The sequence below is a fragment of the Uranotaenia lowii genome, chromosome 3 (genome assembly GCF_029784155.1).
Source record: "Uranotaenia lowii strain MFRU-FL chromosome 3, ASM2978415v1, whole genome shotgun sequence".
Classification (NCBI taxonomy): domain Eukaryota; kingdom Metazoa; phylum Arthropoda; class Insecta; order Diptera; family Culicidae; genus Uranotaenia; species Uranotaenia lowii.
In genome coordinates, this window is record NC_073693.1 from 12,091,449 (window position 1) to 12,103,745 (window position 12,297).

General features: G+C 35.9%; 1 protein-coding gene across 3 annotated transcripts in view; it reads left to right on the plus strand.

Annotated features, from left to right (window-relative positions):
- The window catches only part of LOC129750963 (opsin, ultraviolet-sensitive), a 422,334-nt gene extending 412,494 nt beyond the window's left edge, over positions 1 to 9,840 (plus strand). For all 3 annotated transcript variants that reach the window (XM_055746185.1, XM_055746187.1, XM_055746186.1), the window contains exons 6-8: positions 7,717 to 7,847; positions 7,905 to 8,660; positions 8,772 to 9,840. In XM_055746185.1, coding sequence (XP_055602160.1) covers positions 7,717 to 7,847; positions 7,905 to 8,660; positions 8,772 to 8,836 — 952 coding nt within the window. In that variant the 3' untranslated portion in view covers positions 8,837 to 9,840. The remainder of the gene's footprint in view (positions 1 to 7,716; positions 7,848 to 7,904; positions 8,661 to 8,771) is intronic.
- Positions 9,841 to 12,297: the final 2,457 nt, after the last annotated feature.

Here is a 12,297-nt window from a genome sequence, read left to right on the forward strand (position 1 = left end):
TCCAAATTAATCAGAATAGCACCTTGCACCTTGTAAAAAATGTCCATTTTGTGGCTTTGAATAAATTCTTAAGCCCCTTTGGAATGTGAGGTTGTGCATTTATAAGTACAAGTAACACAAAAACAAATCGAAGCTTAAATTGGTTTTTTGAAGAATATTTTAACATTTGTTATGCCATAAACGATACATTTTTTTAGAATCAAAATGATAAATAATAAAGTATGATCAAGATTTGCGTTTCAATACAAAGGGTTAGTAGAATATTTATTAAAAATCAGAGCTGGGTAAAATTGACAGAGTTAAAGATGGCTACTGTTTTTTTTCCAATCATTATCACTTTCCAAAACTCCAACTATGCACCGAGCCACAGTCAGCGATCATCAGCAGGCTGATAATCCTCTTTGTTTGATTCTCAATGAAAGCTAGCATAGTGAATATTCAATATCATTGGTTTCCATTGAGATGATAGCCTGCTAAAATTTAGCTTCCATACCGGTTGTTGATATTTAAAGGTTGTTATTTCTCATCTAACCTGGCAACAGCGAAATTTCCATATTATTGTTATGAGCTGCTAACTAGATAGCCCATAAAACGACTGCAGCATGTTTCAGAGAGCAAGGATTTTCCCGCCTTTTTATCTCCTTTTCTATTTTAACGCACAGTCACGTGTGTATGAATGTAAACCCGAGTTATACTAAATATCACGGTACCCATTTTCTGTGATAATTAATGACTGTAAAATGTCAATCACAAACTGAGTAGCACGTTGACATACGTTTGCTCGCTAAATCTCAGCAACTGACTCCCTCACTACAGTTAAGAAAGTGATTGCGTATGGGTCGTAGTTATCAACGAAAACGCTCTAGACTAATAAACCACATGTTATGATGGCATGCTTTGGGTTCAAGAAATGATGATGATTTCTATCTAGCTGGCATTTTCGTTAAACGTCAGTCGTTAACAATCACCATTACCAGCTCTGTTCAAAATACATAATAAAAAATTAGTTCCAATTTTCGAACGTCGTCATATTGTGCAAGAAAAAAATATTTTTGACTTAGAGTGATATCGGACCAAAATCCGCAGGAAGCAATCAAATTTTCTACCGTGTTTTTTAACATTTGTTTTTTAATACCTTTTGGGATCAAATAGTTTCTCGTTACAACGGTAAATTCAATTCCTGAAAATATTACATGAAAAAATTTTCAGGGGTGGGGGGTTAAACCACTAAACAATCAATATAAATAAGCAAACTTTGTGCAAAGCATATATAAATAAGCAAGAAAATTTTAAAATAGAGCCCACTCCAAAATTAATCTTAAGGTTCGTTTTGGTGAATACCTCCTTGTTCCGCCATAGTTGGTGTAGGAATGAGATGATGGATATGCAGAAAATAAATCAAATTTAATAATAATAAAAATAAAACAATAGTTGTATTCGGCAACACTGAAGATAAATAAAATGAAATTAATTTCTATGGCAACGTTTGCTATTTTGGCAACACAAGGCAAACAAACAAAACAAAGTCAGTCATTGATCTATTCTTGTGAGCGACAAACGTGTCTAAGTGAATCTCTGAATTGAGATTCGTGAAATCACGACAATGGCGCAGTCGGTAGAATAAGCACAAATAGCGCAGATATTTAAGGCTGCTGCTGATTGTTTTGATTTGGCCTTCCGGTGGAATAAGACTTAGTTTTCGTTAGAAGCGCAGATATTTAAGGTTGCTGCTGCTGATTGTTTTGATTTGGCCTTCCGATGGAATAAGACGGATTTCCTTAAGAAGCGCATATTTTTAAGGCTGCTGCTGATTGTTTTGATTTGGCCTTCCGGAGGAATAAGACGGAATTGGCTAAGGAAGCGCTGATTTTTAAGGCTGCTGCTGCTGGGTGTTTGTTTTGGCTTGGCTTTCCGGTGAAAAAAACGGAATTGGATTAATAAGCGCAGATTTTTAAGGCTGCTACTGCTGCTGCTGATTGTTTGTTATGATTTGGCCTTTCGGTGGATAAAGACGGAATGGCTTTGGAAGCGCAGATTTTCAGGACTGCTGGGTAAAGAAGTACACGTTTTTAAGGCTGCTGTTGTTGATTTTTTGTTTTGATTTGGCCTTCTGGTGGAAAAAGACAGGATTGACTTAAGAAGATTCGTAAAATCATGACAGTTGGAACCGAATAAATAGGGGAGAGTGGGGATACTTGATCCCCTTTTCTTATTTTCACCATATCTTTTTGGAAAAATTTAGCAACTCGCCGTCTTTGACATTTTCTGACAGCTTGTAACTTCAAGTTTCTATGCTCCAAAAATTAGAACGATACTTGAACTCGTTGATGAACTAGAAGCATTTTCGTGGGAGTAAAAAAATTGCGATTTTTCTGAAGTTAGGGGAGACTTGATCCCCTATTGAAGGAGACTTGATCTCTTATTCAGGAAGCCCTAATCCTTGTATAAAAATCAAACAAAACCCCAAGATAGAATGTTAATTGACTATTTTGGTCATGTTTGTTCTCATTTCACAATTTATAGCAGACATAAGAAGAAAATTCTATAACTTTGTCTCAACGTTAATAACATTGCATACTTAAAGGCGCTATTTTTTATAATTATGAGAAAATTAATTATTTTTGCTCTTTTCTTCAGACAATTGTTTGATAAATTTTAGTTTTTGGATAAATATTAGTAATTTCGTAATCTGTAATCATAACGATCAATTCAGAAGAAGAATATGCCGTTTGGAAGGGGGATCAATTGTACCCAACTCTAGGGGATCAATTGTACCCATAATCAACATTTTAGAAAACTTTTTCTGAAAAAAGTTGAGAGTTTGCCAATGCTTTGAAAATATGGCATTATGAAGTTCATTTTACGCTCGAACGATTGATACATTGGAACAAATATTTTTTTCATAATTTTCCCATGTAAGGAACATTTTAAAGTGATGAAAAAAGATCTTCAAGTTACATTTTGTGAAATTTTTCAAACAAAGTTCAATTACTCAAACAATTATTTTGTTAAAATTTTTTAAACTACAAGCATTGTTATTTTGCTCATTTTGGCACATTTTTCTAGAACATTTGATCTTTGTAAGACATTCCAGTTTCGAGATATAGCTAAGGAATCAAGTATCCCCAGGGATCAAGTATCCTCATTCTCCCCTACCTATTGGTCTCCAGAAAAGTCCTTTCTCAATCACAGTGAACAAGCAAATGAGGAAAAAAAGTCATCCATATCCTCAAATTACGACTTTGTGTAGAACACCATTGACACTACTTTGGTGGAAGAGAACGACAAGTTGTTCAAACTTCCTCAAATGGTGAAATTGATAGTTCAGAAAATTGATCTTTGGAACACTTACCACTGTTTTGAATATGTCTAGGAACACAATAGCATTGGACAGATGAAAATGCAAATTGAAATTTATTCCGTAAAATTCTGGCTGACATATTCAACTGAAAGAACTCAAAGTATTTCTATTGTTTAGGCTCTAAACGTGTGCACCATGCATCGTAAAAAAATCTCTTATTCTATAAATGATTAAAGTGTGCATGATGAAAAATTAGATCAATTGTTTGGACATTCAAAAAAAAGTAATTTGTGAAAAATTGTGAAATTCCAACCAAATAGCAGATTTATAAATATCTTGTATATACTCAACAAAAAAAATTGAAGCGTCTGAATTTGCACATAATATTCGTGGAATCCTTAACCTTCCAAAGTCGTTCGGGTCAATATGACCCGAAGCGCGGGGAATCACGAAATACACAATCTGTAGTACCAGGCAACTTCCTGTGACCACCGGAAGTGCTCCCTCAAAAAAATCCGTAATTAGGCTGTTCGGGTCTATATGACCCGAGAGTTTGCGTAGGTTCCCCTGGCCGAAAATATTGACCGATTTCGATGAATTTTAATTCATTGTATAGATAATTTATTCTAGTTTCTCAATATAAAAAAAAATAGTCGAAATATTTTACGAGATCACCAGTAGCTGATTCCGAATGAAAAAAGTCCCGAAAAAGAGCTCTTTTTAGAATGCTTATAACTTGTGACAGATTGAAAATATTGCGCTGATTTTATAATATTTGGAATTGTTAAGAATAAATCTATAGATGGATGTAAAAGTTTTTGGTGGTCCAAACGAAGTTTTGGCCGCTATCCCGGAACTTCCGGTAGAAAAAATTCTTACTTCAAAAAAGTCACCCAATTTTGGCTTTGCATTGCTGTATCTCGCTTACCAATGAAGCGATTCTCTAAATTCAAATTTTAGTTTTTTTTCGTTAACTTTATTATTATTTTCGTAGAACATAGTTGGTTCCTCAAAAATCTCCGTTGTTCAGTATGTTGTAATGAAAATCACATCTTTTTTGTCATTTTTCAAACTCCCCCTCATGTCGGTGGGTTTACGGGATTTTGTTAGCGTGATTTCTCTAAAATTTGAACTCAAATTGGTCACTTTTTATATACCTAAAGATTCATTAGAATCTCCTCTTTCGATGGACATACTTTTTGTGTGGTGTTTTGAAAATTTGTAGCAACGTTTTTCGAATTTACTGAAAGCTGCCAGATTTCAACCAGTTTGGCCAACGTTTTCAGCAGGTTGGTGTACAAATCTCGCACCCCTCAAGTAGCCGCGGGAGAAACAAATCCTTTAGCTCTCTTTTTGTCGCTCACCAAATCTACCTACCACCCAACCCAGCAGCAGGAGGAACTGCCGTCTCGCCGTGTGGTTTGTTGATTGATTGTGCTGATGGTGATAACGAAATGAATGTTTTATTGTGTAGGTATTTCTTGAATCTTTTTTAATATTTTATATTATAAATATTTTAATGGATGGGCAACATTTCTTAAGTTCACATCCATGATTCCAGATTCAGATTCAGATTTCAGATTTCAGATTTCAGATTTTAGATTTCAGATTTTAGATTTTAGATCCAGATTTCAGATTCAGATTCAGATTCAGATTTCAGATTTCATATTCAGATTTCAGAATTCATATTCAGATTTCAGATAACGATTTCAGATTCAGATTTCAGATTCAGATTTCAGATTCAGATTTCAGATTTCAGATTCAGATTCCAGATTCAGATTTCAGATTCAGATTTCAGATTCAGATTTCAGATTCAGATTTCAGATTCAGATTTTAGATTCAGATTTCAGATCCAGATTTCAGATCCAGATTTCAGATTCAGATTTCAGATTCAGATTTCAGATTCAGATTTCAGATTCAGATTTCAGATTCAGATTTCAGATTCAGATTTCAGATCAGATTTCAGATTCAGATTTCAGATTCAGATTTCAGATTCAGATTTCAGATTCAGATTTCAGATTCAGATTTCAGATTCAGATTTCAGATTCAGATTTCAGATTCAGATTTCAGATTCAGATTTCAGATTCAGATTTCAGATTCAGATTTCAGATTCAGATTTCAGATTCAGATTTCAGATTCAGATTTCAGATTCAGATTTCAGATTTCAGATTCAGATTTCAGATTCAGATTTCAGATTCAGATTTCAGATTCAGATTTCAGATTCAGATTTCAGATTCAGATTTCAGATTCAGATTTCAGATTCAGATTTCAGATTCAGATTTCAGATTCAGATTTCAGATTCAGATTTCAGATTCAGATTTCAGATTCAGATTTCAGATTCAGATTTCAGATTCAGATTTCAGATTCAGATTTCAGATTCAGATTTCAGATTCAGATTTCAGATTCAGATTTCAGATTCAGATTTCAGATTCAGATTTCAGATTCAGATTTCAGATTCAGATTTCAGATTCAGATTTCAGATTCAGATTTCAGATTCAGATTTCAGATTCAGATTTCAGATTCAGATTTCAGATTCAGATTTCAGATTCAGATTTCAGATTCAGATTTCAGATCCAGATTCTTATTTCTGATTAAAGTTTCTGAATAAAATTTCAGAATATTTGTTACTTAAATCATAGATTTTGTTTCTCTTGCAGTAGACGCTGCTTGAAATAAAAGAAAAGAACCAAGATAACATTCAAAACAAATGTAAGTATCACTGAAGAATTCTAATGATAAAATATCTAAAAAGATTGAAGAGGTTTATTTCAATTTGGAGAAATAATCTTTTTCTATTTTTAAATCAAAACATTTACTACGCAAAGAGGTATCAGCATGAGCACAATCAATCAACAAACAACGCGGCTGGCGAGTTGGGCAAATAGCCCTAGCCATCAAAACCCGAAGAAAAAACACGCGACGAGACTGCAGTTCCTCCTGCTGCTGGGTTGGGTGGTAGGTAGATTTGGTGAGCGACAAAAAGAGAGCTAAAGGATTTGTTTCTCCCGCGGCTACTTGAGGGGTGCGAGATTTGTACACCAACCTGCTGAAAACGTTGGCCAAACTGGTTGAAATCTGGCAGCTTTCAGTAAATTCGAAAAACGTTGCTACAAATTTTCAAAACACCACACAAAAAGTATGTCCATCGAAAGAGGAGATTCTAATGAATCTTTAGGTATATAAAAAGTGACCAATTTGAGTTCAAATTTTAGAGAAATCACGCTAACAAAATCCCGTAAACCCACCGACATGAGGGGGAGTTTGAAAAATGACAAAAAAGATGTGATTTTCATTACAACATACTGAACAACGGAGATTTTTGAGGAACCAACTATGTTCTACGAAAATAATAATAAAGTTAACGAAAAAAAACTAAAATTTGAATTTAGAGAATCGCTTCATTGGTAAGCGAGATACAGCAATGCAAAGCCAAAATTGGGTGACTTTTTTGAAGTAAGAATTTTTTCTACCGGAAGTTCCGGGATAGCGGCCAAAACTTCCTTTGGACCACCAAAAACTTTTACATCCATGGATAGATTTATTCTTAACAATTCCAAATATTATAAAATCAGCGCAATATTTTCAATCTGTCACAAGTTATAAGCATTCTAAAAAGAGCTCTTTTTCGGGACTTTTTTCATTCGGAATCAGCTACTGGTGATCTCGTAAATTATTTCGACTTATTTTTTCGATATTAAGAAATTAGAATAAATTATCTATACAATGAATTAAAATACATCGAAATCGGTCAATATTTACGGCCAGGAGAACGTACGTAAACAACAGGTCAAATTTATCTGAAATTGATTTGTACGGAAATTTTGCGAACGGCTTTGGAAGGTTAAAGAAGTTTATCGCTAAAATTCGCTTCACAAGTGGAAAAGATTATTCAACTCTTTCTTTCTCCTCTCACTCCATCCCGTAAGATAATTGCTACAACTTCAACATCACAGATTCTCAAAAGAGTGCTCGACCTTCATTAAAATGCAAAATATTTGAAGATCCCCTTAGAAAAGCATCGACGGCACCGGCTGAACTCATTGATGAAGGCAGCATCAATGAAAATAAGTCGCCGCGCCGTCACAACCACCTTCAACCATTCTGAGAAGCATTCTCAGATGCACCCGATAGGCGGTGCAGTGGTTGCGGTTTGGCAACAAACTTTGATTGATTAAAGTGAAACCGCCGACCGACGCCCGCCCCGGCGTCGAGCTTGAAATAAATATATGTTCTTCCCAAAAGGTGCAAACGAAAGATGCAACTGCCATTGGCAATCAAAATGAGTCATTTGCAATAGCTCGGTCTCTGGAGCCACCGGCGATTCGTTTGAAATTATTTTAAACTTAATTGATTCACGAATTCTGCGTACAAGAAAGGTTAATTAATGTTGGTTTTTTTACTGTTTTTTTTTTCAGATTTAAGTCGCTGCGGACTCCAGCTAACTATTTGGTGATTAATCTGGCAGCGGCAGACTTCCTGATTATGTTGGAAGCCCCGCTCTTCGTGTACAACAGCTATCACCAGGGACCAGCCACGGGAAATACTTGTAAGTATCAGCTGACCACATCCGGAAGAATGGTTTTAAATTGTCTCGGTATTTTAGGGTGTACAATTTATGCGTTGCTTGGCGCCGTCGGTGGAACTGTGGCAATCGTGACGCTCACAATGATTTCGATCGATCGGTACAATGTGGTTGTTTATCCGTTGAATCCGAACCGATCGACTACTCGAGCCAAGGTAATGCTGATGATCGTCTTCGCCTGGATCTACGGACTGTTCTTCTCGCTGATGCCGGCGCTGGAAATTGGCTGGAGCCGATATACTCCGGAAGGATTCCTGACGGCCTGCAGCTTCGATTATCTGGATCGGGGACGGGACGCTCAGATCTTCATGTTTATGTACTTTGTTTTTGCGTGGGTCGTTCCGTTCCTGGCTATCAGCTATTGCTACGTGGCCATTTTGCGAGTTGTTATAGGAGCAGGAAGCATTCAATCGAGTAAGAACAAGAGCAAACAGGAACTGAAGCTGGCGGCCGTTGTCATTGGCATCATTGGGTTGTGGTTCATTGCGTGGACTCCTTATGCTGTAGTGGCAATGATGGGTGTATTTGGCTATGAAAGTCTGTTGACCCCGTTGGGTTCTATGATCCCGGCTATCCTGGCCAAGACGGCAGCCTGCATCGATCCTTATTTCTACGCAATGAACCATCCACGCTACCGCCAGGAGCTGAAGCGTATGTTCGGAATGCCAGCTCAGACAGAACACTCGCAAAATCAGGCCTCCCGATACACTCGCGGAAACTCGCGGATAGATTCCGAAGCCGGCAATACGGAACGAGTCGCGGTCGGAAACAAACCAGGTAAGGCACCGGAAGCTGATGTCCCCTCCGGTGAACCTCCTTCTTCCTATAGCAAAAACCTTGCCGCAAACCGTAAAGGTGGTCTACAACGGGCTCAATCTTCTATTTCAGCGGCCGACGAAACCTCGCTCTCGATGTCGATTGATCTTACCGAAAGCAAAACGGGCGGCCACTAGGGTCGTCGCCTGGGCCCCTGACGGTCTTCGAGCTGCCGCGGATGCGATCGTAGTCGCACTCGGCGGCAGCAGCAGCACTGTCGCTACTATTACCATAGGACTTCCGGGGACTTCATGAACAACAGCATCGAACAGCAGGGGGAGCAGGAAACGTTTAACTTTTAAAGAAAAACCAAAACGCATTCCACCAATCAATAGTTCGATTTTGGTGGAAGCAGCATTCCATGTGAAAAAGTGCCTTCTTGTGATAATATTTTTAAAGACGATTAACATATTACCAGATTTCAAGAAAATCCACAACTCATTGGATGAGTAAATCCAAAGAAAAAAAAACGGCGAAATATCATCAGATGGTTAATATTTACGAATAAATTAAAAAGTAAGGAACAGCGCCAAACAAAAACAGAAAAAACGAATTATCGGAACAAAGTAGCCATGTGATGCAATGAGGCAACCCGCATTCCCCGAAACCTGCTACCCCCTTAGTTTTTCGAATGTCCCCAGTCCCCAATCCCCTTTCAGAGAGCCTACTACTTTTATTTTCAATCTTGGAACTCATTGCTAGGTCTTTTTTGTAAGACCCAATCTGTAAGGCCCATTGTTGTTGTTTTTTTTTATTTTGAGCCGCTGTTTTTTCCGACATGGCTGTTTGGCTCAAACTTTTCAACCGAAATGACCTTCGAGGGAGATGAGAGGAGAAAACAAAAAAACTAGTCCGGGAAAAAATAGTCCCGCTAATTATCGCTTTTCGGCGGCTGTTGTTGTGTTCTGATTTCTGAATTCAGACCGATGACGAGCGACGGCCTGAAAATGGAATTCAGACGAGACTGAAAAAAGTCAACTCAAAATGGTTTAACCAAAACAGTGTACTTGTTTTCTTATCCAGGGATCTGGCAACAATTTGATAAAAAAAACGATTAGATCCTTTTGGACCTTCCTGAAATACATCTTCCTACATGCGGGTGAAGAAATTTAAATTCAACTGAATCCAGTGTTTTTTTTTATTGCCTATATAAAGTCGTATACAATATCAATTTTGTTTTGGAAAATCCATGGCATCATTCTGATAATGGTAAAAACAGTTTAGGCACTTCGATACAGTACTCATGAAAAATATTAGGAATTCAAAGAGCCAAGTAATAACAGACAACTGTAATTTTGGTATTGGCGTTTAATCAAATTGATTTTAAATCATATTGTAGACCCAAAATCAAACCAGTTATCAAATTTCATCACAACTTTTTTTCTGAACGTCTAACCTATAAAAACATTTAGGTAGGGGAGAATGGGGATACTTGATCCCTTCTTTTTTGTTTTCATTATATGTTTTTGGAAAAAATTGCAGATCACCGTCTTTTTCATTTTCCGACAGTGTGCAATTTCAAGTTTATATGCAGCAAAAATTAGATCGAGGTATGAACCCGTAGATGAACTAGAAACGTTTTCGTGGGACTAAAAAAATTGTAATATTTTGAAATTTAAAGGAGACTTGATCCTTTATTAGAGGAGAGTTGATCCTTTAATCAGAGTGCCATAAGCTTTGGCAAAAATTTAGCAAAATCTGAAATAAGTTCCATTGACATTTTTGACCATTAGTTTTCATTTCACAGTGTCAGACAAAAAGAATTCTTAAAGTTAGTCTACTGCCCTATTATCATTGCATACTTAAAGGCGCAATTATCTTGTTTTTAGATAATAGAACTTTTTTTAGTTCTTTTTATCAGGAAATTATCGGATAAATTTTAGTCATTGGATAAATATTATTAATTGCGTGTTTAGCAATGATCAACATTTATTTAGAAGAAAAATATATTTTTTTGGACTCAAAGGATCAAGTGAACCCGTAACATACATTTTGGAAAAAATTTTCTAAAAAAAACTGAGAATTTACTATTGCTTTGAAATTTGGCATTAAGAAGTTTATATTATACTCTTACGATTGACATATTGGCCTATATATTTTTATTGTAATTTTTTCGTGTAGGCAACATTTTAAAGTGATGTACAAAGATCTTCAAATCAAATTTTAAAAGATTTTGCAAACAAAGTGCAATAGCACAAAATTTTTTTTTGTTTTTCTTTTAGATAACAGGTTTGTTGTTTTGTTCTACCTATTTGGAAAATTTTTCTTGAACATTTGATCTAAGTTAGACATTCCAGTTTTGAGATATAGTTGAAGAACTAAGTATCCTTAGCGGTCAAGTATCCTCATTCTTATCTAATGTTTAAAATATCAAACGAAAAAAAAGGAGAAAAATGGTTTTCAGCCAAATTATTGCACTTATTTGAAATCTTAGCTCGATGTTGCCTTGAAATGTTTATTCCAGAAGAGAGGTGTTTCATGTGGTAAGCCATTCTAGAAGTCTTAGAGTATCTAACAATGAACTAAAGTTTGAGTAAAAGTAAGAATGATTAACTCCATGAATGTATGGAAGTGAGAGGTTTAACAAAGCGCCATCCGAATTTTTCAATTGGAGAAAGCAGGTAAATTTTTCTGTCTGATTCGCCCAAAAAACAAAAAAAAAATATCGTGTCTTAATGATAAACAAGCTGTCCACCAAGGCCGGATTAAGGGGGGGGGGGGCAAAGGGGGCAATTGCCCCGGGCCCCCCGGCTCAGGAGGGCCCCCCGAGCGAAAAAAAGTTTTAACATTGCTTTAATCAGATTACCTCAATTTCTACAAAACTATGAAAAGAAATCCAAACTAGAAAATCTGAATGAAAACTTGAAATATAACAACTAAAGGGGCCCCCGTGAAATAATATATAGAATAGTTTTTCTCTTAAATAAATTAAGGGGCCCTAGAGTAAGCAATGAAGAAGTTCTTCCGCACTATTCTGGCTGAAAACACAAAATCTTGGTGTTGAATTTCAACATTTCAAAATAATTTAAACTGCATTCGAAAAAAAATTAAGAAGGATATGAGGAAAACCACCTAAAATTTTCTTTTTTTTTATCGAAACATATCAGTCAGGAAATTCTGCCAGGATCTCTTCAATTTCATTACACACAAACGTCTTGCACAATAATAATGTTTATTATATCCTGAATTCAGCTAATCATTTTTCTTATGATAATTCTCAATTTATCATTAAAACGATCTCATAGTTGAGTTGCTAATATCATTGAGTAATTCTCTTAACATGAATATTTCTATGTTTTTTTCATCTTATATTTTTCCAGATTCAATTCGTTGAGATTTTCAAGTCTTGTGTTGTTTCTTCTGTTTCTGAAGTTCAGTTCCATGGTTTTTCTGAATTTTTTTGAGAAATTTGAATCTTTGTTTTAGGTTCTTAACTCATTTGGATTCCTTATCTGATTTTTTTTCAATGATAACTGATTCTGTATTTTTAACATTTTTTCTCTATTCTATTTTTTTTTCCAAACGATCATTATTCCACTTATACCCCTTTGGCTTTGGGGGCATCGAATGAAACTTTTATTTGATTTAGAATAACTAT